The 27849-nt window shown below is 55.2% G+C and overlaps 1 protein-coding gene and 1 long non-coding RNA gene across 6 annotated transcripts in view; one reads left to right on the forward strand and one right to left on the reverse strand.

Annotated features, from left to right (window-relative positions):
• The window catches only part of LOC147359747 (maestro heat-like repeat family member 5), a 60711-nt gene extending 37509 nt beyond the window's left edge, over window positions 1-23202 (reverse strand). Inside the window, exons 1-10 of one of the 5 annotated variants that reach the window (XM_086337555.1) lie at window positions 23064-23202; window positions 17692-17873; window positions 16295-16440; window positions 15558-15686; window positions 13110-13269; window positions 11592-11644; window positions 4037-4144; window positions 3639-3755; window positions 2683-2802; window positions 1556-1702 (exon numbers count right to left, since the gene is read on the reverse strand). In XM_086337555.1, the coding sequence (XP_086193681.1) occupies window positions 1556-1702; window positions 2683-2802; window positions 3639-3755; window positions 4037-4144; window positions 11592-11644; window positions 13110-13269; window positions 15558-15686; window positions 16295-16440; window positions 17692-17873; window positions 23064-23143 (1242 nt within the window). In that variant the 5' untranslated portion in view covers window positions 23144-23202. Of the gene's footprint in view, window positions 1-1555; window positions 1703-2682; window positions 2803-3638; window positions 3756-4036; window positions 4145-11591; window positions 11645-13109; window positions 13270-15557; window positions 15972-16181; window positions 16441-17691; window positions 17874-23063 lie in introns of those variants that run through there. The other 4 variants (XM_086337556.1, XM_086337554.1, XM_086337553.1 and 1 more) reach the window with 4 other exon arrangements.
• An 80-nt stretch (window positions 23203-23282) lies between these two features.
• LOC147359748 (uncharacterized) lies at window positions 23283-27533 on the forward strand. The gene is made up of 3 exons (XR_015141180.1): window positions 23283-24926; window positions 26442-26482; window positions 27238-27533. It is a non-coding gene; the product is annotated as an uncharacterized LOC147359748 (long non-coding RNA).
• Window positions 27534-27849: the final 316 nt, after the last annotated feature.

The raw sequence follows: 27849 nt of genomic DNA on the forward strand, positions 1-27849 counted from the left end.
GGAGGTCTAATCCTGACCCCGCTCTGGTGGGCTCCGGGGCCCTGGGAGGTCTAATCCTGACCCCGCTCTGGTGGGCTCCGGGGCCCTGGGAGGTCTAATCCTGACCCCGCTCTGGTGGGCTCCCGGGGCCCTGGGAGGTCTAATCCTGACCCCGCTCTGGTGGGCTCCCGGGGCCCTGGGAGGTCTAATCCTGACCCCGCTCTGGTGGGCTCCGGGGCCCTGGGAGGTCTAATCCTGACCCCGCTCTGGTGGGCTCCCGGGCCCTGGGAGGTCTAATCCTGACCCCGCTCTGGTGGGCTCCCGGGCCCTGGGAGGTCTAATCCTGACCCCGCTCTGGTGGGCTCCCGGGCCCTGGGAGGTCTAATCCTGACCCCGCTCTGGTGGGCTCCCGGGCCCTGGGAGGTCTAATCCTGACCCCGCTCTGGTGGTCTCTGGGGCCCTGGGAGGTCTAATCCTGACCCCGCTCTGGTGGGCTCCCGGGCCCTGGGAGGTCTAATCCTGACCCCGCTCTGGTGGGCTCCGGGGCCCTGGGAGGTCTAATCCTGACCCCGCTCTGGTGGGCTCCCGGGCCCTGGGAGGTCTAATCCTGACCCCGCTCTGGTGGGCTCCCGGGCCCTGGGAGGTCTAATCCTGACCCCGCTCTGGTGGGCTCTGGGGCCCTGGGAGGTCTAATCCTGACCCCGCTCTGGTGGGCTCCCGGGCCCTGGGAGGTCTAATCCTGACCCCGCTCTGGTGGGCTCCCGGGCCCTGGGAGGTCTAATCCTGACCCCGCTCTGGTGGGCTCCCGGGCCCTGGGAGGTCTAATCCTGACCCCGCTCTGGTGGGCTCCCGGGCCCTGGGAGGTCTAATCCTGACCCCGCTCTGGTGGGCTCCGGGGCCCTGGGAGGTCTAATCCTGACCCCGCTCTGGTGGGCTCCGGGGCCCTGGGAGGTCTAATCCTGACCCCGCTCTGGTGGGCTCCGGGGCCCTGGGAGGTCTAATCCTGACCCCGCTCTGGTGGGCTCCGGGGCCCTGGGAGGTCTAATCCTGACCCCGCTCTGGTGGGCTCCGGGGCCCTGGGAGGTCTAATCCTGACCCCGCTCTGGTGGGCTCCGGGGCCCTGGGAGGTCTAATCCTGACCCCGCTCTGGTGGGCTCCGGGGCCCTGGGAGGTCTAATCCTGACCCCGCTCTGGTGGGCTCCCGGGGCCCTGGGAGGTCTAATCCTGACCCCGCTCTGGTGGGCTCCGGGGCCCTGGGAGGTCTAATCCTGACCCCGCTCTGGTGGGCTCCGGGGCCCTGGGAGGTCTAATCCTGACCCCGCTCTGGTGGGCTCTGGGGCCCTGGGAGGTCTAATCCTGACCCCGCTCTGGTGGGCTCCCGGGCCCTGGGAGGTCTAATCCTGACCCCGCTCTGGTGGGCTCCCGGGCCCTGGGAGGTCTAATCCTGACCCCGCTCTGGTGGGCTCCCGGGCCCTGGGAGGTCTAATCCTGACCCCGCTCTGGTGGGCTCCGGGGCCCTGGGAGGTCTAATCCTGACCCCGCTCTGGTGGGCTCTGGAGTGGGCCGGGGGTCGTACCCAGGAGCTGTAGTGGAAGAAGAAGATCATCCGGGACAGGACGTTGTCCACCCACGGCAGGATCTGGGCCTTGGCCTTGTCTGCCATCTGGCCGTAGGCGAGGAGGATGGTGCTGCTCGCCCACTTCCACCGCAGGTCCCCCGAGTTCTGGGCACAGTGGGGTGGGGGCGGGGCAGGTCAGGCGCATGGGGGCCCTGCTGAGCCTTCCCCTGGGGGTGTGGTGACGGGAGGTACCCCAGCCACTAGCGGGGTCCTGGAGGCAGGGCGGACCTCAGTGTATCTCACAAGGAAATAGGGGAGATGGGGCTGCCTCCCTAGGGGCAGTGGGCTGGGTCTCGTGGGGTCACTTGGAGGTGTACACGGGGGTGCTTGTCTCTGCTAGAACAGGCTAGAATCTAAGCCCCTCACCCTTCCAGCCTTGGGGTGGCCCCTCCCCAGGGGCCCAGGACCTGGCCCCCTTCTGTCCCACCTCAGGCTGCAGGGGGCCTGGGAGGGCGTGTCTGGACCTAGACAGACAGTGATGGGGTACCCGGCACGTTGGCTCCAGGTGAGACCCAGAGAGTGGGGGCCCTCGATGGCCCTGAGGACACTGTGATCCTGCGGTCTGTCAGTGACTAGACCCTCTCTGGGGGTCTGAGCCTCGGGTCCCAGCTGCTGCTCTACCACCCGCCACGTGCGGCACTGCGAGGAGGAGGCCGGACCTCGGCCGTGGTCCTGGTTCTCACTCATCCCCCCTCTGTCCTATCCTGGCTCGCCTCCTGGGGTTGCTGCCACTGCTTCCGCCTTGGGAGCTCCCCGGGGCTGGCCTCGGGCCCTTGTCTCCTGCTTTGGACGAGGCCCAGGATCAAAGAGCCACTAACCACCACGCGGCAGGCAGGCAGCCACGCGGGAGCTATCCTGTGTTGGCCTCACAGCTGGGCTCCCTGCAGCCCGGTGGGAAAGAGGGAGCACCATTGAGGAGGGGGAAAGTGCGGCACAGGGGCCACGCCGCTGCTGCAGAGGTGGGCCGGAGGCCGGGGGCCGTGGCCCACAGCCTTTCCCCCTAATTGGCCCCGGGAGCCCCCACCCCACGGAGGCCCAGCATCCCTGTCCGCAGTCCAGGCCTCCAGCGGCCGGAGAGCCAGCACCTTGGGGGAGAAGCTGTTCAGGCTCCACCTGATGGGCGTGCTCCGGCCAAACTGCTCCAGGACAGCCCAGACGTGGTCCAGGTGGCGGGTGGCGGCCAGCCCCACGGTGAGCGCGATGCCCTGTCGGGGCAGGGGGCGGGGGGCAGGGCTCACTGACGTGGGCTGGTAGGATCCGGCCTACCCCTCACCTGGGTGTATGGAAACTGAGGCCCAGGAAGGGAGGAGATTTATCAGAGGGCACAGGGCACCTGCCTGCCACCAGGCTGGGAGGACACACACATCTGAGCCGAGTATTATGGGGCGTCTCTTTATGGGGGCTGGAGGCGAGGGTAGGGTTGGGGGAGAGGTGACTCTGTGGAGCCCTGCTACTGCTGCCTCCCCACCCCCAGGTCTCAAGCCCTGCGCCAGAGTGCAGAATGCAGGTCCAGGTGACAAGGAAGAGGACACAGTTGTGATGGGCTTGGAGTGGGACCAGGGTCAGGGCTCAGAGTGTGACCGGGGTCAGGGCTCAGAGTGTGACGGGGGTCAGGGCTCAGTGTGGGACCAGGGTCAGGGCTCAGAGTGTGACCAGGGTCAGGGCTCAGGTCAGGGCTTGGAGTGTGGCCAGGCTCAGGCTAATCCTGTGATCAGGGTCAGGGCTCAGAGTGTGACCAGAGTCAGGGCTCAAAGTGTGACAAGGGTCAGGGCTCTGAGTGTGACCAGGGTCAGGGCTCTCAGAGTGTGACCAGGTCAGGGCTCAGAGTGTGACCAGGGTCAGGGCTCAAAGTGTGACCAGGGTCTGGGCTCTCAGAGTGTGACCAGGTCAGGGCTCAGAGTGGGACCAGGGTCAGGGCTCAGGTCACAGCTCAGTGGGACAAGGGTCAGGGCTCAGGTCAGGGCCTAGAGTGTGGCCAGGCTCAGGCTAATCTCGTGGTCAGGGTCAAACAGTTGGCACTGAGTGGCCGCCACAGCCTTACCTCCCTCTGCTTGGGCCACTGGTGGGACGTTTCCAGCAGGGTTTTCAGGTGTGTCCTGACGTTGGTGCCGTTCTCTTCGGCTTGAAGCATCAGCCCATAGTAGATGAACAGGAAGGCCTGGGGAAGCGTTCAGCTTCCTGTCTTGAGCCTGAACCCCCTCTCTGCACCCCTGTCCACTGGGCAGGCTGCCACTTCCCCCGTGCAGGCCCCCTCACCCCTCTGCTTTGTGACCAGCAATCGCTGGCCTGGTGGTGAAGCGTCAAGGGTGTGGCTGCAAGTCCTACCGCTTGGCCCCCGCCCTCTGTTTCTTTCGGGGGCCTGGGGCTTGCGCTGGGTGTGGGCCCATGGACAGAGCCCCTGGGCCTGTGCGGTGCGCACCAGGGGTGGGGGTGGCCCACCTTCTCCGGGGGCTGCTCCTGTTGTGTCCGGTCGGGCCTCGTGAGTGCCCCCAGCAGCTCCTTGGACCACCCTTCCTTGTTCAGAAACGGCACCGACTTGATGGCCATCTGTAAGCAGACGGGTGGGCGGGCAGAGGGTCTCTGTCTCCATCTTGTGAGTCTCCCCCAGCCTGGCCCGCCCCTAACCACTTGGGGTCCTGACTCCCCGTCCTCCTCCCTGCTTCCCTCTCCTGAGGCTCCAGGGCCTGCTCTCTGACTTGTTTGCTCGCTGTTGGGGACGAGAAACTCATTCTTCAAGCTGCCCCTCCCTGAAGATTCTCAAGGAGGGGCTAGAAACCAGGGGCCTGACCATGTCCCCAGGGCTGGGCCGGGGCTCAGCTGTCATAGAGGCCCAGTGGCGTGTCCCCTCAAGGTGGCTGCACCAGAGTGTGGGTGCCTGGGGGCAAGGTTGGTCTTGTTTCCTCATGGATGTCTCCCCAGTACCTAAAACAGTGCCCGACAAGTAGTTGACACTCTTAGTATTTTTGAATGAAGGAATGAATGAACCAATGATCAAATAAATGAATGAGAAGTCCCTTCTAAACATAAAGTCCTAAAAGCCCTAACATTGCATCATTTTATGATGATAAATACACAGCCTCTCTATTTTCAGTGTTCCTGGTTTCCACAATAGAAGTCGTCTAAGATTTTGGTCCTAAGATTTTTTTCTGATGGAGAGACTCCTTTTAATTATGCTCCCAACACAAATACCTTAAAAGAAGGATTGGTAAATGTGAAGATAAGAATTTCAAGAAGTTTGTTTAGCCAAATCACCATAAAGTTGAAAGACACAGTAATTTTTTTTCTTTCTGTGATCTGTTGCCAAGAGTTAATATCATTGATAAAGAGCACTTTATAAACCAATAAGAAAAAGATGACAATCCAGTTAAAAATGGAGATATACAAACTCAACCTTACTAATATTTAAGAAATGGAAATTAAAGATGATGTATCATTTTGGCCAAGATTGAGAAATAGTAAAAGCATCACATTTTGGAGGTGATTGGATCACGTTAAAGCGCAGGTTTGGGAAATGGTAACTAAAATTTATAGTTTATATGCATCCATTTCCCCAATTAATTCCGTTTCTGGGATCTACCCTAAAGGAGCAGTAGCAGGGCCATACTCGGAGACAAGGGCGCCCTCTGCAGGCAGGACTGTCTGCACCCCCTCTGGTGATGCACCCTTGGACCTGGAAATGGAAACTGCTCTAGCCTAGGGCTTCCCTCGTGGCTCAGATGGTAAAGAATCTGCCTACAATGCAGAAGACCTGAGCTCTATCCCTGGGTTGGGAAGATCCCCTAGAGAAGGGAATGACTACCCACTTCAGTACTCTTGCCTGGAAATTCCTATGGACAGAGGAGCCTGGCGGGCTACAGTCCATGGGGTGGCAAAGAGTGGGACGTGACTGAGTGACTAATGCTTTCACTGCACATTGGCCAGCTCCACTCCTCCAGGGCTTCCCAGTGGTGCTAGAGAACCAGCCCACCAATGCAGGAAGCATGAGATGCGGGTTTGATCCCTGGGTTGGGAAGATCCCCTGGAGAAGGGCATGGCAACCTACACCTTCTTGCCTGGAGAATCCCATGGACAGAGGAGGTTGATGGGCTACAGTCCATAGGGTTGCAGAGAGTCAGATACATGACTGAAGCAATTTAGCTTGCACGCACACCAGGGCAGAATCCAGAGGAACCTGTCTGCCTCAGTCGTGCCCCACATCTGGTCCATTTGCTAGGGTGCAGCAAGACCTGGGTGGCTCTCCCATATGCCCACAGGACGGGTGTCTGCTGAATGCCCAGGGAACCCCAGCCTCCCGGAAGCTCCTAATTTCTCCAGAAGCACCAGGGGCTTCTGTCCCCTCCCCCAAACCTTCGGTGTCTCTTTTTTTCATGGCATCATGTACCAGCATTTGGTGGCCAAAGCGGAGCCCAAACTGCTACAACACTATGGGAATTAGTGTGAATTCTGCATGTTTCTGTAGCAGAGATAGTCATCTATCTGATTCTGCATCAGTCCTAGACCCTGCTAAGAATGTTTACAGAATATATAAGGCGGGCCCCATATTTCTTTTTATATTTTGAAATATTTTGAAATTTGAAACACATCTGTTTCCAAAATTTTCTTTAAAGCTTTAAATATTTTAATTGGAGAAGGCAATGGCACCCACTCCAGTACTCTTGCTTGGAAAATATTTTAATATTGAGGTCTATTTAACGTACAGTGAGACACGTGTATCATCAGTGTGTAGTGCAATGAATTTTGACAAACGTACATATGTCTCAGTTCAGTTCAGTCGCTCAGTTGTGTCCGACTCTTTGTGACCCTGTGGACTGCAGCATGCCAGGGTTCCCTGTCCACCACCAACTCCCGGAGCTTATTCAAAGTCACGTCCATCGAGTCATCGATGGACATGAAGTAAATGTCATGCCATCCAACCATCTCATCCTCTGTTGCCCCCTTCTCCTCCTGCCTTCAATCTTGCCCAGCATCAGGGTCTTTTCCAATGAGTCAGTTCTTCAGATCAGGTGGCCAAAGTATTGAAGCTTCAGCTTCAGCATCAGTCCTTCCCATGAATATCCAGGACTGACTTCCTTTAGGATGGATTTGTTGGCTCTCCCCGAAATCCAAGGGACTCTCAGGAGTCTTCTCCAACACCACAGTTCAAAAGCTTCAATTCTTCGGCGCTCAGCTTTATGGTCCATCTCTCACATCCATACATGACTCCTGGAAAAACCATAGCTTTGACTAGACGGACCTTTGTCGGCAAAGTCATGTCTCACCCCGTCAATATCTGGACCATTTCTGACTGCCCCAGAAAGCTCTCTCATGCTCACTCCTAGTTAATCTCCATCCCACAAGGCCGGTTTGATTTAGTTCGCCTGCCATAAGGTTAATTTTGCCTCTTCTAGCATTTTGTACGACTGGAATCGTGTGACGTGTGCTTTTCTGTGTCTGATGTTTCTTAAAGAGACGTGTTGATTCATTTTTTGGCTGTGGTCTTCGCCGCTGCGAGCGGGCTTTCTCTAGCTGAGGGCTCCTCTTAATTGTGGCTCACGGGTTTCTCACCACACTGGCTTCTCTGCTTGCGGGGCTCGGACTCTAGGAGCTTGGGCTTCATTCCATAGCTACGGCTTGCCGGCTCGAGAGAGGAGTCTCAGTAATTGTGGCACTTGGGATTAGCTGCTCCTGGGCATGTGGAATCTTCCCGGACCAGGGATCAAACCAATGCCCCTTGCATTTCGAGGCCATTCTTCACCACCGGACCCACCGGGGAAGCCCTGTGTCTGGTGTTTTTCCCTCAGTGTGTGTTTGAGATTCGCCGTGCTGTTGCACGCTTGTTCAAGTTGACGCCTCTATTTCTGCTCTGACTTTTGTTATTTCTGCTGCTCAGCTTCAGTGTAACTCGCTCTCCTTTCTCCAGTTTCCTCGGTGGGTGAGTAAGTAATTGATTTCAGGTCTTTGGGAGGGGATGAGTCTGCCTAGTACAGGTTGTTCCTAGTCTGAGGCTCTTAGGAATAAGGCTGCTGGGAACATGCTTCTGTGCGTAATTTTGTGTATGAGTGTTTCGTGCCTCTGGGGTTAGTACCTAAAAGTAGAACTCCCAAGTCCTAACTGTATAAGAAAATGCCAGTTTTCCAAGCAGGTTTCCCCATCCCACCTACAGCGGGCACTTCCCCACCAGCATTTGGCTGAGCCTTTCTTTCTCCTATGAGGTCTGTCCGTGGGTGCGTAGAGGCTGCTCCCGGATGTTAACTGACATTTCCCTGAGGATTCAAGATGCTGACGGTTGTGTCTTTGGCTTTTGGTCATTCATCTGCCTTCCTCTGTGACATGCCTACTTAAATCTGTTCACTTTTGCAGTTGGGCTGTTAGTCTTTTCTCCCTGATTTTTGGAAGAGTTCTTCATTTATTCTGGATACAATCTCTTGTCAGAGATATGTCTCGTAAATATTTTCTTTGTGTCTCTGATTTCCCCTTTTTCACTTTCCTCATAGTATTGTGGGATGAGCAGAAGCTTTAATTCAGATAGAATCCAATTCATCCATTTAAAAAATTTTTTATGCTGAGTGATTTCTGGGTTCCAAGAAATATTTACCTGCCCCTGTGTTTTCCTCAAGAAGCTTTTTTGTTTTTTAATATTTAGGCCTTGGGCCCATCTCAAATTAACTTTTGTGAATGGTTCGAGGCAGGCATTAAAGTTCCTTTTTACCCCCCAGATAGGTGATTGTTGCAGAGCCATTTGTTTAAAAGACCTTCCCTATTGAATTGCTTTGGTACCATGAATAAAAAAGTAATCGATCACGTAAGTGTGGTTTTATGTTGGCGATTCTATTCTATCTCTGTCAATTCTCACTATCTTGTTGATTGTAGCTATATAGGAAATCTTGAAGTCAGCTAGTGTAATTCTTGTAATTATGCTCTTTTTCAAGATTGTTCTGGCTATTCTAGGTCTTTTGAAATTTCCATATAAAATTTTAAATTATAGATTTTATTTAATTCTATAATGAAGTTGGTTGGCATCACACTGGCAATACACAAATCAATTTTTAGAACTGACATCTTAACATTATTGACTCTTGTTATCCATGATCATTTATCTGCATTTATTTAGGTTTTAATTTCTTTTTGCAGTGTTTTGTAAAGATCTTGCCCATATTTTGTTAAATTTGTCTGAGTCTTTCATGTTTTAAATGTGACTGCATCATAGTTTTTTAGAAGTTTATTTTCCAATTGTTTATTGTTAGTACACAGAAATTCAGTTGACATTTGCATATTGATTCTATATCCTGAGATCTTGCTAAATTCAATTATTAGTAATTAATAGTAATTAATAGTTCCAGAATTTAAAAAACTGAGATTTTCTGTGTATGCAATTATGTTGTCTGCAAAGAAAGTTTTTCATTTTCCACTGTAATCCGTACATCTGTTTTCACCTGTCTCTTAGCTTACTGCCCTGGTTAGGACTTCAGTGCAATGTTGACCGGAAGTGGAGACCGTGGGCCTCTTTGCCTCATTCTGATCTCAGTGGGAAGGCGTCACTCACTCATCATTAGGTGTGTGAGTGGCTGGGCTTCCACAGACGATCGTTCCCTCCTATTCCTGCTCTGTGAAGGGCCTTCCTCAATGTGACGCTGGGACTTATGATAAAAATATACACGTGGTCTTCATCTTCTTCTGGCACAGAGCTTCTGAAACCCTTTCCTAAGTGATGAGAGCAGTAAAGGTCTTTTGTTGTTCACAAGAAGCCTGGTTCCACTTCTGGAAAGCCCCTGGCTCTCCACCCAGGATGAGGGCGAGTTGCCAGGAGAACCCATCCTGGATCGACGGTTGGAACTCTGACCCACCTCTGCACCTTCAGAGAGGGTGACAGGTGGACTTTCATTATCAGCTGTCGGCGGTTTCGTGAATCACACCTATTAACAAGGTCTCTGTAAAAACCCCAAAGGGCTGGGATGCGAGAGATTCCAGGCGGGTGAACAAAAAGGCAGATTTTTCTTGCTAATCTTTTGCTAAATATTTTTGAGCTCATCCTCATAAAAGATATTGGTCTGTAGCTTTCTTGTAATGTTTTCTTCCGGCTTTGGTGTTGGAGTTGTGCTGGCCCCATCAGATGGTTTCAAGAGTGTTCCTTCTTCCTCTATTTTCTGAGAGAATTTGGACAGAGTTGGTATTATTTCTGCATTAAATTGTGATGGGCTTCCCTGGTGGCTCAGACGGTAGAGAATCTGTCGGCAAAGCAGGAGACCCAGGTTGAATCCCTGGGTTGGGAAGATGCTCTGGAGAAGGGAATGGCAACCAACTTCAGTATTCTTGCCTGGAGAATCCCGTGGACAGAGGAGCCTGGCAGGCTACAGTCCTTGGGGTCCCAAAGAGTCAGACACGACTGAGCAACTGACACTTTAACTTGTGATAGCATTAACCAGCGAAGCCTGTGGGAAGGTTTATAAAATATGACGCCAATTTCTTTTATCCAGGGCTACTCAGATCCTCTGTTTCTTCTCTTGTCAGTTCTGTGGTTTGTGTTTTCTAGGGAATTTGTTTATTCAATCTAAATTGCCTAATTTATTGGAATCATATTTTATTACCCAAACATTCTCCAGATGTTTTAAGGTTGTTCACTGATATTCCACCTTTACTGATAATGAATATTTTTTATTTTCTTGATCAGCTTATCAAAGAGCTTATCATTTTATTAATATTTTTGAAAAACCCACTTTTGGTTTTATTCACTCTCTATTGTTTGTCCATTTAAAAAAATTTGATTTTTCCTCTACTTTTTATTATTTTCTTTCTTCTACTTTGGGCTTAGTTTGCACTTTGGGGAATGGCTCCTTAAAATGGAGTTTAGATGATAGATTTTATCTTTTTTCTTTTCTAATATGGGCACTACAAATATAATTTTCTTCTAAGCATTGTTTTTTGTTGAGTCCCCCAAATTTCCAAATTTTCATATTGTGCTTTCTTTACCATTCATTTCAAAATATTTTCTAATTTTCCTTGTGATTTCTTCTATGGTTTGTGGGTTACTTAAAAGAGTGTTGTCTAATTTCCAAATATTTGGAATTTCTCCAGACATATTTTTGGTATTGATCTCTAATTGACGTTCTGGGCAGAGAATGTGCTCCGTTTGATTTCAATCCTTTTAAATTTATTGAAACCTGATATATGGCCCAGCAAGCGATCTGTCTTGGTGAATGTTCCATTTACATTCGAAAAGAACGTCAATTAGATCAATTTGGTTAATTATGTTGTTGAAGTCTTCTATGTACTTAGTGATTTTCTGTCTTATTTTTCTATTAATTACCTGTATTGCTGCTACTAGCGGTGTTATTTCCACTAAATGCTACTTAATTACAACTGTTCTGCTGCTACTATATGATAATAATAACTAATGCAGTGAGTGAGGGCTTCCTGTCTGTCACACCCAGTGCCAGACACCATGTAGATCACTTCCTGTCATTTCACAGCAAGCGCTGGAGGTTGGCACTTTCACCCCCATTTGATAGAGGAGGAAATAAGGTACAGAGAGGCAAAGTAGGCACCCAGGACACACAGCTGTGGTTGGCTGAATCTGGACTTGAATCCAGGCCTGCCAGGGCCCAACGTCCCTTCTCCCAGCCACGTGGTGTGTGGTTGGAGTGGGAGCAGTGTGACACCCGTCCTCTCTGTGACAACTTCAGTCCCCACCGCCCTCCTCCTCATCCCTCTGCTCTCCCGTCTGGCCTCCGCATCCTCTCTGGGCCCCTCAGCCATGGACCCAGACCCCAGGGCGGGCGGGAAGGGCCTTGTGTGGCGGGAAAGGCCTTGTGTGCGCTGGACACTTGCTCTGTGCCAGGTGTCTAGAGACAAGTTCACGTCCTGACCCCCAGGGACCCTGCTGCTCCTCGGTACCAGCCTTGCCCACCCTCCGCCTCCCATCCTGAGCCTCCTCCACCCTCCCAGGGCTGAGTGGGTGCCCACCCTCGCCCCCCATCCATCCCTGCAGAAGGCCCCCGTGGCTGGGCTCCCTCCCTACCTTGGCCAGCTGCTCTTCCCAGCCAGCCTTTTCTCCCTCCTTGAAGACAGTCTCTGAGGGAGAGAGTGGAGGTGGTGGTCACTGGAGGCCAGGTCCTGTGTCCATGGCTGGGGCTGGGTCTTGGGCTCCATCTCCCCCATCCCTTGGACATGACTGAGTCAGGACTACATTGTCCTGTGTTTGTCTGGCTCCTTGGGGGAGGTGAGCTCCAGGATAGTGAGCTGGACTTGGGTGTCCAGAGCGCTGGGCTGGAGTCGTGGTCCTGCCATCCATCCTGTGTGACCTCAGATGGGTTAACTTCCCTCTCTGGGCCTCAGGCTCAGACAGTGGTACAGAGGGCTCCCTCTGGGCATGGTCCCCTGGGACGTGCTTGGGTCTCCTCAACCGTGGGAAAACAAAGCCCAGGGAAGGGCACACTGGGGCGCTGGAAAGCCTTTATGCTTGAGGCTGGAAACCCAACCTCAGAAAGAGGGGCCACTTAAGGGAATGTTCTGGGGGGATCTCAGAGTTGACCCAAGGCACAGAGGGACCTCCACCCAGCCTGTCAGCTCCAGGGGAGGGGTGCAAAGCCGAGCCAAGCTAACGCCTGCCTCCTCCCAGCCTTCTTCCCAAGCGCAGCCTCTGAGGCCTCCCCTCTGGGTCGCCCTGGAGACAGCAGAACCGCCACACCCATTTCTCCCCCTGACCTCAACTCTCTGGCTAAGGCTGTTGACTAGCTCCTCCCTAAGGCCCCAGGGTGTGCTCACACCATTTCCTCCTCAAACCCCTACTCATGGCATGCAAGGCATGGCTCAGAGTTGGCTGCCTCCTCTGGGAAGTCCTCCCTGATGGCCACCAGGGCAGAAGTACCCCCACAGCTGGGCAGCAGTGAGCTCAGCTCATGCTTGTGAATGAATGAATGAGAGGTGGAGTTTGCCTCCCTGGCGAGGCTGTGAGCTCGTGATGGCAGAGCCGGGCACACGACAGGAACTCAAAGAGTGTTAGCTGAGCCTCATCCTGGTAAGACCTCCCCACATGAGTCCTCCCCAGGGGTCCTCAGAGACCCCCCCACTATCCAAGGTGGCCCTTCCAGTGGCTCAGAGGCAGCAGCTACGGAGGAGGCACAGAAATATGGACCTCCCGGGCCTGCGATGTGCAGTTGGGTGCCCAGGCCTGTTGCACAGTCTCTGTGAGCTCGGCCTGTCTGTCTGCCGGGAACCAACGGACCACGGCAGGGCAGCCCTTCCTCCTGAAACCTCCTTGCTCCGCCCTGGTTGTGTCCAGGCAGGCAGCTGAAATGCCAAGGGCAGGAGCGTGGCCTCGTCGGGACGGGCAGCACAGATGCCGTGGGGGTGTCCGGGCCGTAGCTTGGGGCCATCTGGCTGGCTTCCCTGTTGTGCAGCTGATGCTCAGTCCCGAGTGTGTCCCACAGGTCAGCAGCCCTGCCGGCCCCCTCCTGCTCTCTTCACGGCCTGCCCCGCCCCCTGCTAGCCTGCGGACAGAGGGTGGCTGGGCCCAGGCCCCGCGGGCAGGACATACCATCAGAGGTCATGATGCCCATCACGTAGAAGAGACTGCGGTGCGGGAAGACGCCCGACAGGACCTCAGTCTCCAGGTGCCGGGCCACCACCTGCCACGAGTGCCTGCAGATGGCCACCAGCACGTTGCTGGCCGCGTCCTGGTAGGCCTCCTCCAGCTCCTGGGCGGGGGGCGGAAAGGAAGAGTGGGTGGTCAGATGGAGCCTTGACATCTCACACACAGGGTCTGGTTTGGTGGGCAAGAGAGCTACTGTCAACCCAGGTTTTGGATGGAAAACTGAGGCTGAGGAAGCCCGACTCGCAGAGCGGGCGGGTGAAGGTGAGGCTCGTCCCCAGGGCTCAGGATCACACGTGAATGTCCACATCCCTGGGCCTCTTCCTGGTCCAGCAACCCATCATCATTATCCCTGCTGCTGAGCCTTTGCACATATGCTGTGTCTCCCACCTGGAACACAGTGCCCACTCGTCCTGTCTATCCAAACGCTAGTCCATTTTGAAAGCTTGCTCCAACACCTACATTCTAGACATGCATCCTGAAGGCTCTACTCGATGTCACCTCTTTCCGGAACTCCTGAGAGCTCAGGACAACATCACAGCCTTGGAGTCTTAACCACCAGGGATTCAGAAACAGAGTCTCTGCTTCGGTCCCGAGATCTCTGGCCTGAGGAGTCAGTGTCAGCGTCTTGGGGGCAGAGGCCCAGCTGGCCAGCCCCCTCGCCCTCCCTGCACCCCAACCAGGCCCACCACACTCTACTCGAGGGGCAGCATCAGACTGTCCGGCGCTGTGTTGCCACAGCCAGGGCTTTTCTCAGTGCTGTCTGAGTCATCATGTGAAATCGTTATATCATTTATGATTTGTTGAAAGGGTGACTATGAGGAATTCTTGTTAAGATGGTGGGTTGAATCTGATTTTGCTCTTTCAGGAAATAGACCTCAAGTACTCTACATTTAGGAGGTTTTTACCGAGGGTGATAGTCACCCCTCTGGGTGAGGTAACTGGGCTGAGCCCTAAGCTGGAGGTAGGGCAAGCTGAGAACCGGCCTCCACCGACACCACACATGGTCTGGTAGAAATCCTGGGGCGTGTGTCTCCCAGATGCTTACAGCTAGGGAGGCCAAGGAGAGGGCGGAGTGTGTGCGAAGTAGTCAAGCGCCCAGATCTCCACCCTGCACACCCACAGGGTCTCTGGAGAGGCCAGGCTGAGGGTCTCTGGCGGGGGAGGACAGGCCTGCAAGTGCAGGGGACAGACACTTCCTGGGTCAGGTTCTCCACTCTGGTGCGTGGGGCTGAGCCCCAGATCAGGTCTTCCCTGGGAGATCTGGATGGCCCGAGAGGAACGTCACTGAGGTGCTGATATGGGGACAAGGGACACGTGGAGGACAGTAGAGGGCTCACCTCATAACTCTGCGGTGGACCCCCAATCTCATCACCCACCTGTGTGCCCAGAGCACCTCAGCAGCTCCTAAGCACAGGCAGATGGCCACACAGAGAAGGCCACGGATATGATAGGGATCAAAACCATAGCCACAACCACAAACCTGATGAAACCCAGAGAAAAGCTACTCAGAGGAAATAGAGGCCAAACAGAGAGAGAAAACTGGAAGCAAAACAGTCCCTTTAATATCCTGAGAGATAAGAGAAGACACTGCATCTGTGAAGCTATTAACAGGATGAAATGGGAACTTTCTGAGGACAAAGACCAAGATCTCTTGAAAGTTAAAGGCTCATGGATATGCATAGAAAATGCAGTCAAAGATTTGGAAGATGATGGCTCCTCAGAGAGGAGAATGAAGGACAGAGAGGTGGAAAAAGAGAGGTGGGATGAGAGTATGGGGAACTATAGAGAGCTCTGGGTCTGAGAGTCAGGCGTTCCTGAAGCCTAGTACAGAGCAACACAGGGGACGATGTCCTGGGGAATCAGGGAAGCGTCTTCCAGAAGCAAAGGACCCAAGCAGTTGGACTGAAAGGATGCAGGACCACCCAGCAGAGCCTAAAATGGAGCCAGGCATGTGCTAGGCGTCATGCAGGATGGAGGCGCCAGGAGGCACTTGCTCTCCCTGTGAGTCCTGGACCAGCTTGTGCACCCAGAGAAGCGCCTGCCCCCACCTGCTGGAGGATGTGCGGTCCAGGTCCAAGCCTGTGGTCTTCAATAGGCGGGGACCCAGAGCCAGGCAGCCAAGGGCTGAGGTACTGCCTGGGGAATGGGTGGGACGCACAGACCGGCCAAGAACTCTCTGAGACTCACCTTTCTCTGCTGTAAAGTGAGTGCATGAGGCTGTCCCTCTGAAGGGGCTGGTGGTAAGAAAATGAGAAAATGGGCAGAATCGCTTGGTCAGCCACAAGGCTGGGCATTCCCAGCATTCTTTGGGTCCCCGGGGCAGCTGCCTGCACCTCAGAAGCCTTTGTGGAATGGCCTATTTGCTGGGGGTGGGTGGTGGGGAAGACTCACCGTGGACCTGGTCATGTTCTCCAGGGCCAGCTGCATGAAGGACTTCTCCCAGGTCTCCTCCAGGGACTCAGTGGCTCCAATGACTGCCCCTAGGACGTGGAATAGCCGGAACTTGTGCCGGGTGGAGATCTGTGGGTGGCAGGGTGGACACAGGCTCAGGGACAAGTTGGGTCTAATTAAGTGGGGAGTCGCCGTGGGAGCAGCAGTTAGGGGGCGGCGCGTAAAGAGGCCAGCGAGGAGATAGCATAGTGGACACATTTGGTCATCCATGCAGCAACACCGTTGTGAACAGCCCTGAACTAGGTTCTGCAGAGACAGATGAATAAACACTTGTCCCCATCCTCAGGGAACTACCAGGGGTCTAAAGAGCATTCTACCAGTTCATCCATTTATTCTTTTATCTATCCATTCATTAAAAAATCCAGATAGAGCTTAACCCTAATCATCCACCCAATCATCCCTCCCCTGTGACTTTAGGCGAATTACTTCCCTCCTCTAAGTTTCAGCCTTCTCATCTCTGAGAATCATGATAGTCTATAGAGACTGTTCAGAGGATGATCCACACATGTTGGTCTAGTTTCCACCCTCCCCCTGCTGGCTCGCTGGACACATGGGGAGACTGACTTGCCCCAAATCACGGCTCTGCTGTCCGGAGGAACCAAGGTCTGAACCTGCTTTGGGTCTAGCCCTGCCCTCCCCTCCCCACGCCCGCCCTGAAGAGCCCTAACAGCTCCCACCTGCTGGTTGTTTACAAAGTAGTCGTGGATGGTTTCTAGCACCAGGTTGGGGGCCCCGTGCGCCATGCTCTTGATTTTCTTGATGATGTATCTCAGGTGGCGGGAGTCTGAAACACTGAGGTCCCGGAGCAGCTTGAAGCAGGTGGCTGAGGTAGAAGGAGTGAGGGTGGGTGCGCCGTGGGGGCCACGGTGCACCCGCAGGGCTGGGCGGGCAGGGGCGGGGCGGGGCGGGGTGGGCTGGGTGGGCAGGGGCGGGGCGGGGCGGGGCGGGGCGGGGCGGGGTAGGGCAGGCACGGGCGGGGTGGGGCGGGGCGGGGCTCGGCTGGGGACACGCTGGGCGATCCTGGGGCTCCTAACCGCTCTGCCAGTCCTTCTGAGGTTCAAGGGAAGATCAGAAGCAAGAAAGCAAGCAGGGAATGCATTCTCGCTCGCTCGTGCAGTACTCGATCCATTCATCGGTTCACTCCTTTTCACCCATCCATTCACCCATTCGTCTGTCATCCATGTGTCCGTCGATCTGTCCATGCACCCATTTATCCATGTCTTTCTATCCATCAATCCACCGGTCCACCCACCTGCCTGCTCATCCTTATGCTCATTCATCAGTCCATCCATGAATAAATTTATCCATCTATCCACCTTCGGTCCATCCGACCTTCCATTCCTAAATCCATCTATCCATCCATCTACTCACCATTCACCCATTTAAAAATTCATCTACCCATCCACCCACCCTTAATTTATCTGTTGATAAATTAAGCATTCATCCCTCCATCCCTCCATCTGTTCTTTCCTCACCGCTTCATCCTCCATCCAGTCACCCAACATTCAGTGGTGTTCATTTATTGTAAGACTATGTGCGTGGCTCCAAGGGGAGTCAGGGCCCGGCTCTGTTCTGAAGGAGCCTCCAGCCCAGGAGAGCCCTACCCAGTATCAGCGGACTTTCTGTGGGGAAGTTGTCTAAAAGGCCCTGGGCACACAGAGAGTGGAGGGGTGATGAATCCTAAGACAGAAAGGCAGTCAGGACTGGCTTCCCAGAGAGGGTGGCATTTTAGCTTTGCCTACAAGGATTAAGGCAGGTCATCCTTTGAAGGAGGGGATAAGCATTCCAGTGAGAGGGCCAGGTGTGAGTTGAGGTTCTAGGGTGTGAAAGGTGTTGGAGGAGTGTGGAGGGAAGGGCTGAGAGAGGGCATCTGGGGCTTCCGATGGTGTCTCAGGAGGTGTGAGGAGGCCAAAGAGGATGCGCAGGAGGCCCTGCTGAAAGCTGCACTAGATCCATGCCTTTTGACACCCCAAGGTCCTGGAGGGTGGGCTTGCTCTGGCCCTCGTTCCCGGGACTTCCTTAGGTGGAGGGACTGATGGGGTCTGCTGGGACGAGTCCCGGGGCCGGGGATCACCTGCACTGTAGGCTTCCTCGATGAACGCCGTGTGCTCCTTGGGCATCAGGGCGGCCTGGCTGCTCTGTGACTTGCAGAGCAGGATGGTGGTGGGGTGCCTCTGTCTGTCCCCACGGGCAGAATTCTGAGGTACCGTCATGTAGGACTGGTTCTTTGTGAATTCAGAGATGTGGGAGGAGATTCTGAAAGGGAAAAGAGGCCTTGGGTGTATGCATCTGAATGGCCCCGTGTGTTTACGGAGGGAGGTGCTGGAGAGGCCGAGAGGATGGTATTATCTAACTAGAAAATTCCAAAGAATCTAAAAAACACCCTACCAGAACAAAAAAGTGAATTCGGCAAATTGGCAAATATAAAGTCAGCGTACAAAAATCAGTCACATTTCTAGGTACCAGCAATGAACTGGGAATTAAAATAAAAAGGTACTATAAACAGTAGCACTAAAAATCATGAGATGTTTAGGTATAAATGTATCAAATAATTGTAAGATCTATATACTGTAAAATATAAAATACTGTTGAAAGACATAAAGACTTTAATAAATGGAGCGATGCACCATGTTCACAGATTGGAAGACTCAACATTGTTGTCTATTTTCTCTAAATTTATCTAAATATTCAATGCAATTTTCATCAAAATCCCAGAAGCATTTTTTTTTGTAGTAGCCAACAAATTGTTTCTAAAATTTATACGGAAAAGTAAAGGAATGAAGATAGCCAAATAACTTTGAGAGAAGAATTGGAGCACTGACACTGCTGATTTGGAGGTTTGTAATAAAGTTACAGTAATCAGTGCAGTGTGATATTGATGAAAGCACAGAAATATAAACAAATGGAGCAAACTATAGAGCCTAGAAAAAGACCCACGTGTGTTATGGTAAAGGTGCAACAAAAGCAATTCAATTAAGAAAGGACAGTCTCTTCAATAAATGGTGCTGCAATAACTGGATAAACACATGTAAAAAATAAACCCCAATTTATATCTCACTACAAACATAAAGTTATCTCACTATAAACATAGGGTTAGGGCTTCCCTGGTGGCTCAGAGGGTAAAGAATCTGCCTGCAATGCAGGAGACCTGGGTTCGATCCCTGGGTCAGGAGGGTCCCCTAGAGAAGGAAATGGCAATCCACTCCAGTACACTTGCCTGGAGAATCCCATGGACAGAGAAGCCTGGTAGACTACAGTCCATGGGATCGCAAAGAGTCAGACACGACTGAGCGACATCACTTTCACAAACATAAATTAACTCAAAATTGATCACAGACTTAAAGTAAAGCCTAAAATTCTAAAACTTTTAGAAGAACATTTAGGAGTAAATCTCTGTGATCCTGAGTTGCACAAAGCAGTCCCGTATATGACACCAAAGGTACCATCCATAAAATAAAAAATTGGTAAATAAGTTCACCAAAATTAAGAATGTCTGCTTTTTGAAAGACAGCTACAACAAATGAAAAGATAAGCTTTGGACTTGGAGGAGTAATTTGCAAATCACACACGTGATAAAAGACTGTGCCTGAAATATACAAATACCTTACGAACAAAACACAACCAACCTAAGAAAATACAGGTAAAAAGATTCAAATGACATTCCACAAAAGGAGAAAAGCAGATGGCAAATAAGCCCATAAAAACTGCTCCACACCATTCCCCATGGGGGAAATAAATTAAAACCCCAGTGGGATATCAATACACATCTACCTGAATGGAGAAAAGAAAAACCAGAAAATACCAAGTGCTGGTGAGAAGACAGAGTAACTAGAGTTTCCATCATTGCCCACGGAAATGCAAAATGGTACACCCAGCGTGGAGGGTAGTTTGGTACTTTCTTGGAAAGTAAGACCTACATTTACCATCCAACTCAGCTGTTCTACTCCCAGGCATTTACCAAAGTGAAATGACAACGTCACACAAGAATCTGTACACAGATGTTTACCGTGGCTTTATAATAACCCCAAACAGAAAAAATCCAAATGTCCTTCGACTGGTGAATGCACCAAAAACTGCATTTTATTTCAGGACCCACAGAAATACTACTCAGTGGTAACGAGAGGAGTGACTGACGGAGGAGGCCACATGGAGGAGGCTTACATGCGTTACGCTGTGTGAAAGAAACCAGACCCCCAAAGCGACGTGCGGCCTTGTCCCATTTTTGTGACATTCTGAAAAGGTGAAACTATACAGGCAGAAAACAGATCACTAGTTTCTGGGGATAGTGGGGTTGCTGGAGGATTGATTACGAGAAGGGGCACGGGGAATTTGCAGGGGGGCATGGAGCCGTTTCATAGCTTGTGTGTGGTCGTGGCTGCACCACTGTAAGAGTTTGGGACTCTCGATGAGTCTCAGTCTAGAACTGGGACTTCCACTGCAGGGAGCGCAGGTTCGATCCCTGGTCAGGGAACTAAGATCCCACATGCCGTGCAGTATGGCCCCCAGAAAATTGAATTAATTAAGAAAAAACTTGTAGAACTGGACACTAACAGGGGTGAATTTTACTGCATTTAAATAAGAAATACTTTAGCTACTGAACAACAACATAGCTAAAAAAAACAAACCAAGAACAAAAGAAATAAGAACAAAAATGACCCCCCATCTCATTTCCTTCTACTATTTCTTTTTTCTTAAATATTTATTTACTTTTCACTTTTTGGCCATGCCCTGTGGCATGCAGGATCTTTGGTGCTTTCAGGATCTTATTTCCTCAACCAGGGATGGAGCCCATGCCCCCTGCGGTGGAAGCTCGGAGTCTTAACTTCTGGAGCACCAGGGAACTCCCTTTTTCTGGCTTTTTCTTGCTCAGTCCACCCACCCTAGGTGCAGAGGGCTCCCGCTACTTCTGAACCCGCCGGCACACTTCTACCTCAGGACCTCTGCACTGGCTGTTCCTATTTGGTGAAACCCTCCCTCCAGAGCGCTGCTCGGCTCAGCCCCTCACCCCCACTTCACTTCTTTGCTCAGTTGTATTTTTCTCTATGAGCTTCTTTAAAATCTGACCCTCGCCCCACACTGACCGGTCGATTTCCTCCCTCGCCCCTTTCCAGCTTGTAACACTGTATGATTCTCTGGGCCCTGTCTGGTGTTTATTGCTGTCTCCCCCACCGGAATGCAAGCCAGGAGACAGGGCTCTTCATGTCTTGTTTCCAGCTGTGTCCCCAACACCTGGAACCATGCCTGGCACTCCTCGCAGGGACTCAGCAAACGTTTGTGGAAAGAACAGTAGAGTGATGTGTCCAGAGCAGCCATCAGCCCTGCTGGGCTCTTCTGGGTCCAGCCCTTCCAGCTCACTGGGATCCTGGCAGTCTGTCCTCTGCAGCCTCCACACCGGGTCAGTTGTCTGAGCCCTTCTGGCTGACCTTGGGCCTCCGCTCTTCTGTCTGCCCAGAGCGTGTGTCCTTCCCCTCCCCGTCCTCCTCGACCCCTTGTGGGGGCCACATGAAGTCGCCTTCAGCCTGCTCGCCATGGTCAGCGCATCCTAGAGTAGGGGGTGTGTCCCCTGGCTCCCTGATGACTGATGGCCCTCCTTGGCTCCCGCTGAACTCACAGGAACCCTGGCGGCTCCACTGACCAACCCCTGGGCCTTTTCCTTTCCAGTCCCCCTGGAGGTGTGCTGGCTATCTCTCTCTGGGTCCCCCACATGTCCCAGGGAAGGGCCTGGGCGAAGGCCCAGTGACTGACCGAGTGAGTGGATGCTGCTGGGGGTGTGCTCCTGGGAGGAGCCAAGGTCAGCCCTGGACAGCGTCCTCCCGGCCACCTGGAGCTGCTACCTTCAGCTCCCCTCCCAGCTGGGCTTCCTGCCTGGAGTGTGGGGCCTTCCCCTTCCCCGGCCACATCCAGCCTGAGCTCCCTCTGCCCCTCCCCACCGTCTGCCTCTCTGGGGACCAGTGACTGTGTGGTCAGCAGGGGACTCTCCCGGGCTGTACTTGGCCCACCACCCACCTCACCAGCGCCCCCACCGCTGCCAACGAGGATGGGCCTGTGTCAGGTGCCATGTCCTCACACCAACCCCACGAGGTGCTGAGACACAGAGAGGCTCAGCGACCCATCCCAGGACACACAGCCTCTGCAGGAGAGCGTCCGTTCAGACCGGATCCGACTCCAAAGCTTGCATCCCAGGGATGTGACCACTGGGGCTCAGTACACACACCGCCCCTCCTGGAAGGCCCCCCTTCCTATGTGCGTACTCAGTCTCTCAGTTGTGGCTGACTCTCTGTGACCCTATTGACTGCAGCCCTCCAGGCTCCTCTGTCCATGGGATTCTCCAGGCAAGAATACTGGAGTGGGTTGCCATGCCCTCCTCCAGGGGATCTTCCTGACCCAGGGATCGAACCTCTTAAGTCTCCTCCATCGGCAGGTGGGTTCTTTACCCACGAGGGCTACCTGGGAAGCCTGCTCCTTCCTATGGCCTCTCAGAAAACCAGCCACTCCCGTGCTGCTCCTGGAGGGCTCAGCCTTTCACACTGAGCCTGGCCCCCCCTGCACCCTGGAGGGGCCTCGGCAGGGTTGACCACAGCCACCAGCGAGATCTGTGTCTCACCCCAAACCTGCCTCCCAGTCCCGCGGCGACCAGGATTGAGTGTATTTTAAAAGACAGGAGAATAGGAACGCAGTTAGCAGACAGCTGCAGGGGGAGCGTTTTCTCGCCCTAGACGCGAGGCGGGATGCGGCAGAGGGGAGACCGGCCTGAGCACGCGGGCAGAAGCGACGGTGCAAGAAGAGCTGTGTTCTGAGGCGGGTCGGGCGGCTCCCTCAGGGAGATACGACCACGGAAGCACAGGCAAGAACCTCACCTGGGAACCCCCTCAGGGACAGCCTGGAGAGCCGACGTGCCCCAGTCCCCACGCAGCAAACCTTGGGCCTGGGGACCCAGAGAGGGAGGCTGCCTGCCAGCTTCCGACCTGCCGCTGGACTCAGGAGGCAGAGCTGCCCTTGTGCCCACCTGGGGCGCAGGGACCCCAGACGACAAAGGCCACAGAGGGCCTCCCCTTTGTGCACATCCCTCAAGTCTCTTAGGAAACAGGCTGCTGCGCCCTCTCGACGAGGTGGAGGTTCCAGGCAGCAGAGGGACAGCATGCCCACTGTCTGTCCATCTGTCCACTCCATCTCACACCGCTGGTCCCCACAAGCATCGGCAGCTACAGGCGATGTGACGGCAAAGGCCATGCTGGAACTCGAGACCCCCTCTCTCCCTGCACCCAATCGCCCCGCCCTGCCTCCTCTCCACCACATTGAGGGCTGTGAGGTCAGTGTCCACCCCCAACTCCCACTCCAGGGGGCTGCTGGCATGCTGTAGGACCCCTCCGTCCCGGGCCCAGGCTCTGGGAGTCCACCCCTTGCTGCCCTGCCCTGCAGGGGGCCCCTGCCCGGCACTGGGCTGACCTGGGGTTCTGGGACCTGGCTGAGGAGGTCCTGTCTGTGCTGGCGTGGCTGTGTGGCTTTTCTGAATGCTGCGCGTCCATGTTGGGGTGCCGTCTGGAGGTACTGCCCACTCTCTCCTCATGCCCGGCCGAGCAGCTCTATCTCTGGGCTCCCCCTCCCCCGCCCCAGCCAGCCCTGACCTCACCCCTGAGGTCACAATGCTTGCAGCACCCACCGCACCTTGCCAAAGACAGGGCTGTGGAATCGAACACTGTGTGCTGGGCACAGCCCGTGTGTGTGTGTGTGTGTGTGCGCGCGTGCGTGTACACCTATGCCCTCAGCGTGCCCCTCCACCTCTGGTTCTTAGTTGTCTCGTCCGGACACCTGTGGATCCGGCTGACACGCTGCTGCACCCTGGAGACCCCCCGAGGCAGGAGGCCCAGCTAAAGCCCGCCTGGATTCCCGACCCAAGGGGCAGCAAGGCAGTAAACGCGCGGTCTTAAGTCCCCGAGTCTGCGGTTGTTTGTTTCACAGCGACGGGTAACTTACTGTGTGCTCCATGCCGGAAGCAGCAGAGCTGGGACTGAATGGCCTCCCGGTGGAAGCCCTCTGGGCGGGTCCGCAGTGGGCTGCCTGCTCGTTGTCCCCTGGTCCAATTGCGTGGCTACAGGGGAGCTGGGTCCCGAAGACAGACCAGGGCTCCCAACAGGGACGCTTGTCAGCAGACTCCGCTGCCAGAGGCCCCAGGGTCCTCCCGTGTGGAGGGGTGAGGAGGCCCCAGGCAGCGGACGGTTGGTGTCTGGACCTGCTGGTGGGCGGCCCACCCCCAGCCCAGCCGGCCCTGATCTCGAGGAGTCCTGGCAGCTGTGCTGTGCCTGCAGCCCCTGCATCCTGGAGACACACACGTGTGGGACCCTGGCCGTGTGCAGGAAGCCAGAGAGTCAACAGATAGCAACCGCCTACCGCGAGGCCTTGGGGGCGTTGCAGTTGCTCCGGGGGTCAGCCCCGCCTCTCTGGCTCTGCCAGGCAGGTGACCTTTCCGAGGCTGTGACTTCTTTAGAAACAGGGGCTGATGATGCCCCCTCCCCAGCTGGTTCTGAGACTTAAATCACTTTTCCTCGAAAGGGGCTTGGTAAGAGATGGGTGCCCAACACAGCATGGCTGTCCAACTCGGTGGGCAGCCGCACCAGGGCTAACTGCAGCAGAACTTCAGGATGTCCCATGAGATGGGGCTCCTGGATACGCACCCTGTGTGGGAAGGAGCCTGAGGCTGAGAGTGAGGAGGGGCAGGGTCCTGCTCGTCCAGGCAGCTGGGGGATGGGGTCTTCCCCAAGCCTTTGGCTCAGCTCACTCTGATGGGAGCACGTGGGACAGTCTTGTTCGTCACCTGGTTCGCCCTCGCCCATCCTTCAGCACCGTGAGAGGGACTGCTGAAAGCTGGGTCCATGAATCCCGAAGGAGGGTCCCTGGGAGACTGGATCCCACAAAGCTCCCAGAACAGGTGTCGACAGTGACCCTTCTCAGGGCTGGGCCCCCACGCCTCCAGGGGGGCTCCCTGTAGCCACTCTGTCTGGTGGCCTACAGACTTGTGTGATCAGTGCTTAAATGCTCAGCAAGTTGAGGGTTACTTGTTAAATACCACCTTAGAAGCCCACAACGGAAGGGACGCTAATAAACACAGACGTAATAAGTGCCCCAAGCCCATCACTTCTTGCTAATTGCATCTATTTTACTGTCACCCGTGTCCTAGAGGGTATTTACGTGTCTCTGTCTGTATACAGGGCGGTATCGTGCATCTCTGCCAGACTCTGTATGCCGTCCATCACAGGGGCAGCCGGGGACCAGCCGTGTGGGAGCCTTTACACCATGGTCGTGGGCAATGCTGTAAGTCAGGGCCTTTGGCTTCTTTCTTTTTGGTGAGCCATTGCTGGACATCGACCAGGCTGACCGGGCAAGGTGGGCCAAGCAGGTCCTCCCCTTAGGAATTTGGAATCGGGGCCAAGAGGGAAGCCTTGGGTTGGGGTTCTCTATAGCTGCCCACCCCTCCTTAGGGCTCCAGGCAGAAGGGAGGAGAAAGCAGGGTACAGAGAGAGGCCGGCCCCCAAGGGGATGAGCCGGCGCGGGGGGCTGGGGGGGGGGTTGGTTCCTGGGTCCTGGCCCCAGAACTTCCCAGTGGGCCTTCTGGGCTCTTGGAATGTACCTGGATTACAGGGAGGCAGGTTTTCCACAGAACTTTCCAGCAAGCCCCAGATGGACAATGGATGAGCTGCTTGTGGCGAGGTTGGGGGCGGGGGGGACTCCTGTTCCTGCAGGGTCCAAGGAGGGCTGGATGTTAGGGTGGGAGTGGATGAGCCTCCTGTGAGGACAGGTGCCAGCCCCAGGGGACATTGAGACCTGGGGTCTGATCCTTGTCCATCTCGTGCTACCCTTCACCATGTTTGAAAACGGTGAGATGTCAGGGCTGCAGGTCCCCGACTGGGTCATGCCGCCTGCCTGCTTTCCCCATGAACCTCTCAGAAACTGGAGAGCACCTTCAGCGCCGGGGGGGACCACCTCTGCCGCGTGTGGGCTCCCAGCCTCATGGCCACTTTTCATAGTAATCTGGAGGCCGGGTGAGCTCACCTCCCTGCGATTGGGATGATGCTCAGAGAGGGTCAGGAACTGGCTGGAGGTCACACAGCAGCCAACAGTGGAGCCAGGTTCAAAACCAGGCCCTCACAGCTCACTCCAGGGTGAGCACAAGGCCTGTGAACCATCGCGCACCCGCCTCCGCAGGGTACCCGTCCCTCCCCAGGGGCCTCAGGCCAGTTCCGCCCGAGCCTTCCCGTCCCGCCGGCAGATGGCGCTGCGGGCCCAGGCAGGACTCGAGGCGGGGGACCCGAGGGGCGGGCTGGCCGGGCGTTCTGCAGAGATGGGCTCGCCCGGGGCCACAGCCCTCCTGAGCACAGATGGCAAGTCGGTGGGGAGGGGGCCTCGGCATCCCACCACCCAGGCCCCTGGCACACTCTGGCTCGCGGGCTCCAGCCTGGACCCTTTGGGGAGGAGGCTGCTGCTACTGCCCCAGAGAGGACTGGCCTGACCCAGGGCCCAGCAGCCCAGCCCCTGCTCTGCTACCCAGGCTGCTTCTTTCTGTCCCCCTCCATGCCCACCCCAGCCCCCTCAGTTCCCAGTCGCAGCCAGGCCAGCCCTCTGAGGCTCTGCAATGCCTTCCTCCTGGAATGCCCTTGACAAAGAGCCTTTGCTGGGCCAAACTTTAGCCGGGCTCCAGAACCTTCTCCTGGGTCCATCCTTGCTCTTCCTCATGAAGTGCAGTTCTAGCAAGAACAACCCCCCCTTCCTTGTCCCCTGCCCCGCGCCCCCTGCCTCTGTTCAGGGTCCTCATCCTCTGCTCTCTCCCAGGTGAGGTGTGAGCACCCGGCCTGCCTCCAGCGAGAACCCTGGTAGGTGGATCTAGCTAGACTCTCCCTACTCCTGATACCTCCTGCTAGGTATTTTCCATCCACTGACTGCCCCCACCCCCTCCGCCCTGCTCCTTGGCTGTAAATCCCCACTGCATCAAGAGCTGAGCCCGGTCTCTCCCCCTGCAAGGCCCGTCTCTGCGCCTGCAGCCATAACCGCCCGCGCGGTCTGGTCCTCACCCGGAGTCACCTCCTCCCCTCCACACCCGGGCTTTCCTAAAGAAAATCCCGCACTCTCCTATTCGCCCTTGGGGACCCCAGTGCAGGAGATGCGGGTTCGACCCCTGCGTCGGGAAGATCCCCTGGAGGAGGAAATGGCAACCCACTCCAGTCTCCTTGCCTGGAGAATCCCATGGACAGAGGAGCCTGGTGGGTTTCAGTCCATAGGGTTAGAGCTGGGAGCAACTTAGCAGGCTGGCAGACAGCTGGCCCAGCCTCAGGAGCAGAGCTGGGAGTCCAGTCCCGGGCTCCAGGCCTTCCTGGCTCAGGGAGGTCCTCCCCTGTGGAGTGTCCTGTGGGGCATCAGTGAGGGTACCTGCCTGATGGGCCCTCTGGTTCCTTGGTCCCTGAGGTCAGCCCCTGCCAGCCACCCAGGCTCACCAGGCTCTGCCCATGCATGCAGTCCTCGCCTCTAGAACCCTCCCTGCCCTCCACCCGGCCCTGCTCCAGGCAGTTCCTGCCCCTCCCCCAGCCTCCCAGCCCGGGGGTGGATCTCTGTTGGCCCTTTCTCCCCACAGGCCCTGCACCCCATGAGGGTGGACACCCAGAGCCACCACCCTGCTGTGCTCCAGTATAAAGTCAGCACCGACAACGCGCCCACTGGGCAAAGGCAGCAGCTGAGACCTGGCTGCCCAAGGAGGGGTCCCGCCTTGTGTCTCTAGGGCCGCAGGGGTCGGGGGGCAGTCAGCAGAGACCCTGGCCCCCAAGCGGGCGCGCTGCCAGAGGTGCCTCCCGCTCTTCCAGGCTCTCTCCTCCCTCCACACCCCTCTCCTAATCTTTCACAGAAAAAAAAGGGGGAAAAAGTCCAAAGAAAGAGGTTTTCTTCTCCACTTTCTGAAAATGAGATTTTAAAAATAACCAAGAGGCGGTGCAGCGCCAGGAGGGGATTATGTGGGGAGCCTCGGCTTCGGGGGCCTGCCCGCCCCTCCTCCTCGACGGGTGCCCTGCCCGCAGCCAGCAGCCTGTGCCCACGTCACACTCAGCCTGGCCCCCTCGCTCTGCCCTTCCCTCTGTGCAGTGGGGGGCCGGCGGGTGGGGGTGCCGAGCTGCTGAGAAGGGAGGTGACTGTGGAGATGGAGGAGGCAGAAACGCTTGGGTCGGGACCCCAGGCTGCAGGAGGCCCCCATTGT

Source organism: Bos grunniens, chromosome 14 (assembly GCF_055505025.1).
Source record: "Bos grunniens cultivar Pamir isolate PY7600 chromosome 14, Bosgru_T2T1.0, whole genome shotgun sequence".
NCBI lineage: Eukaryota > Metazoa > Chordata > Mammalia > Artiodactyla > Bovidae > Bos > Bos grunniens.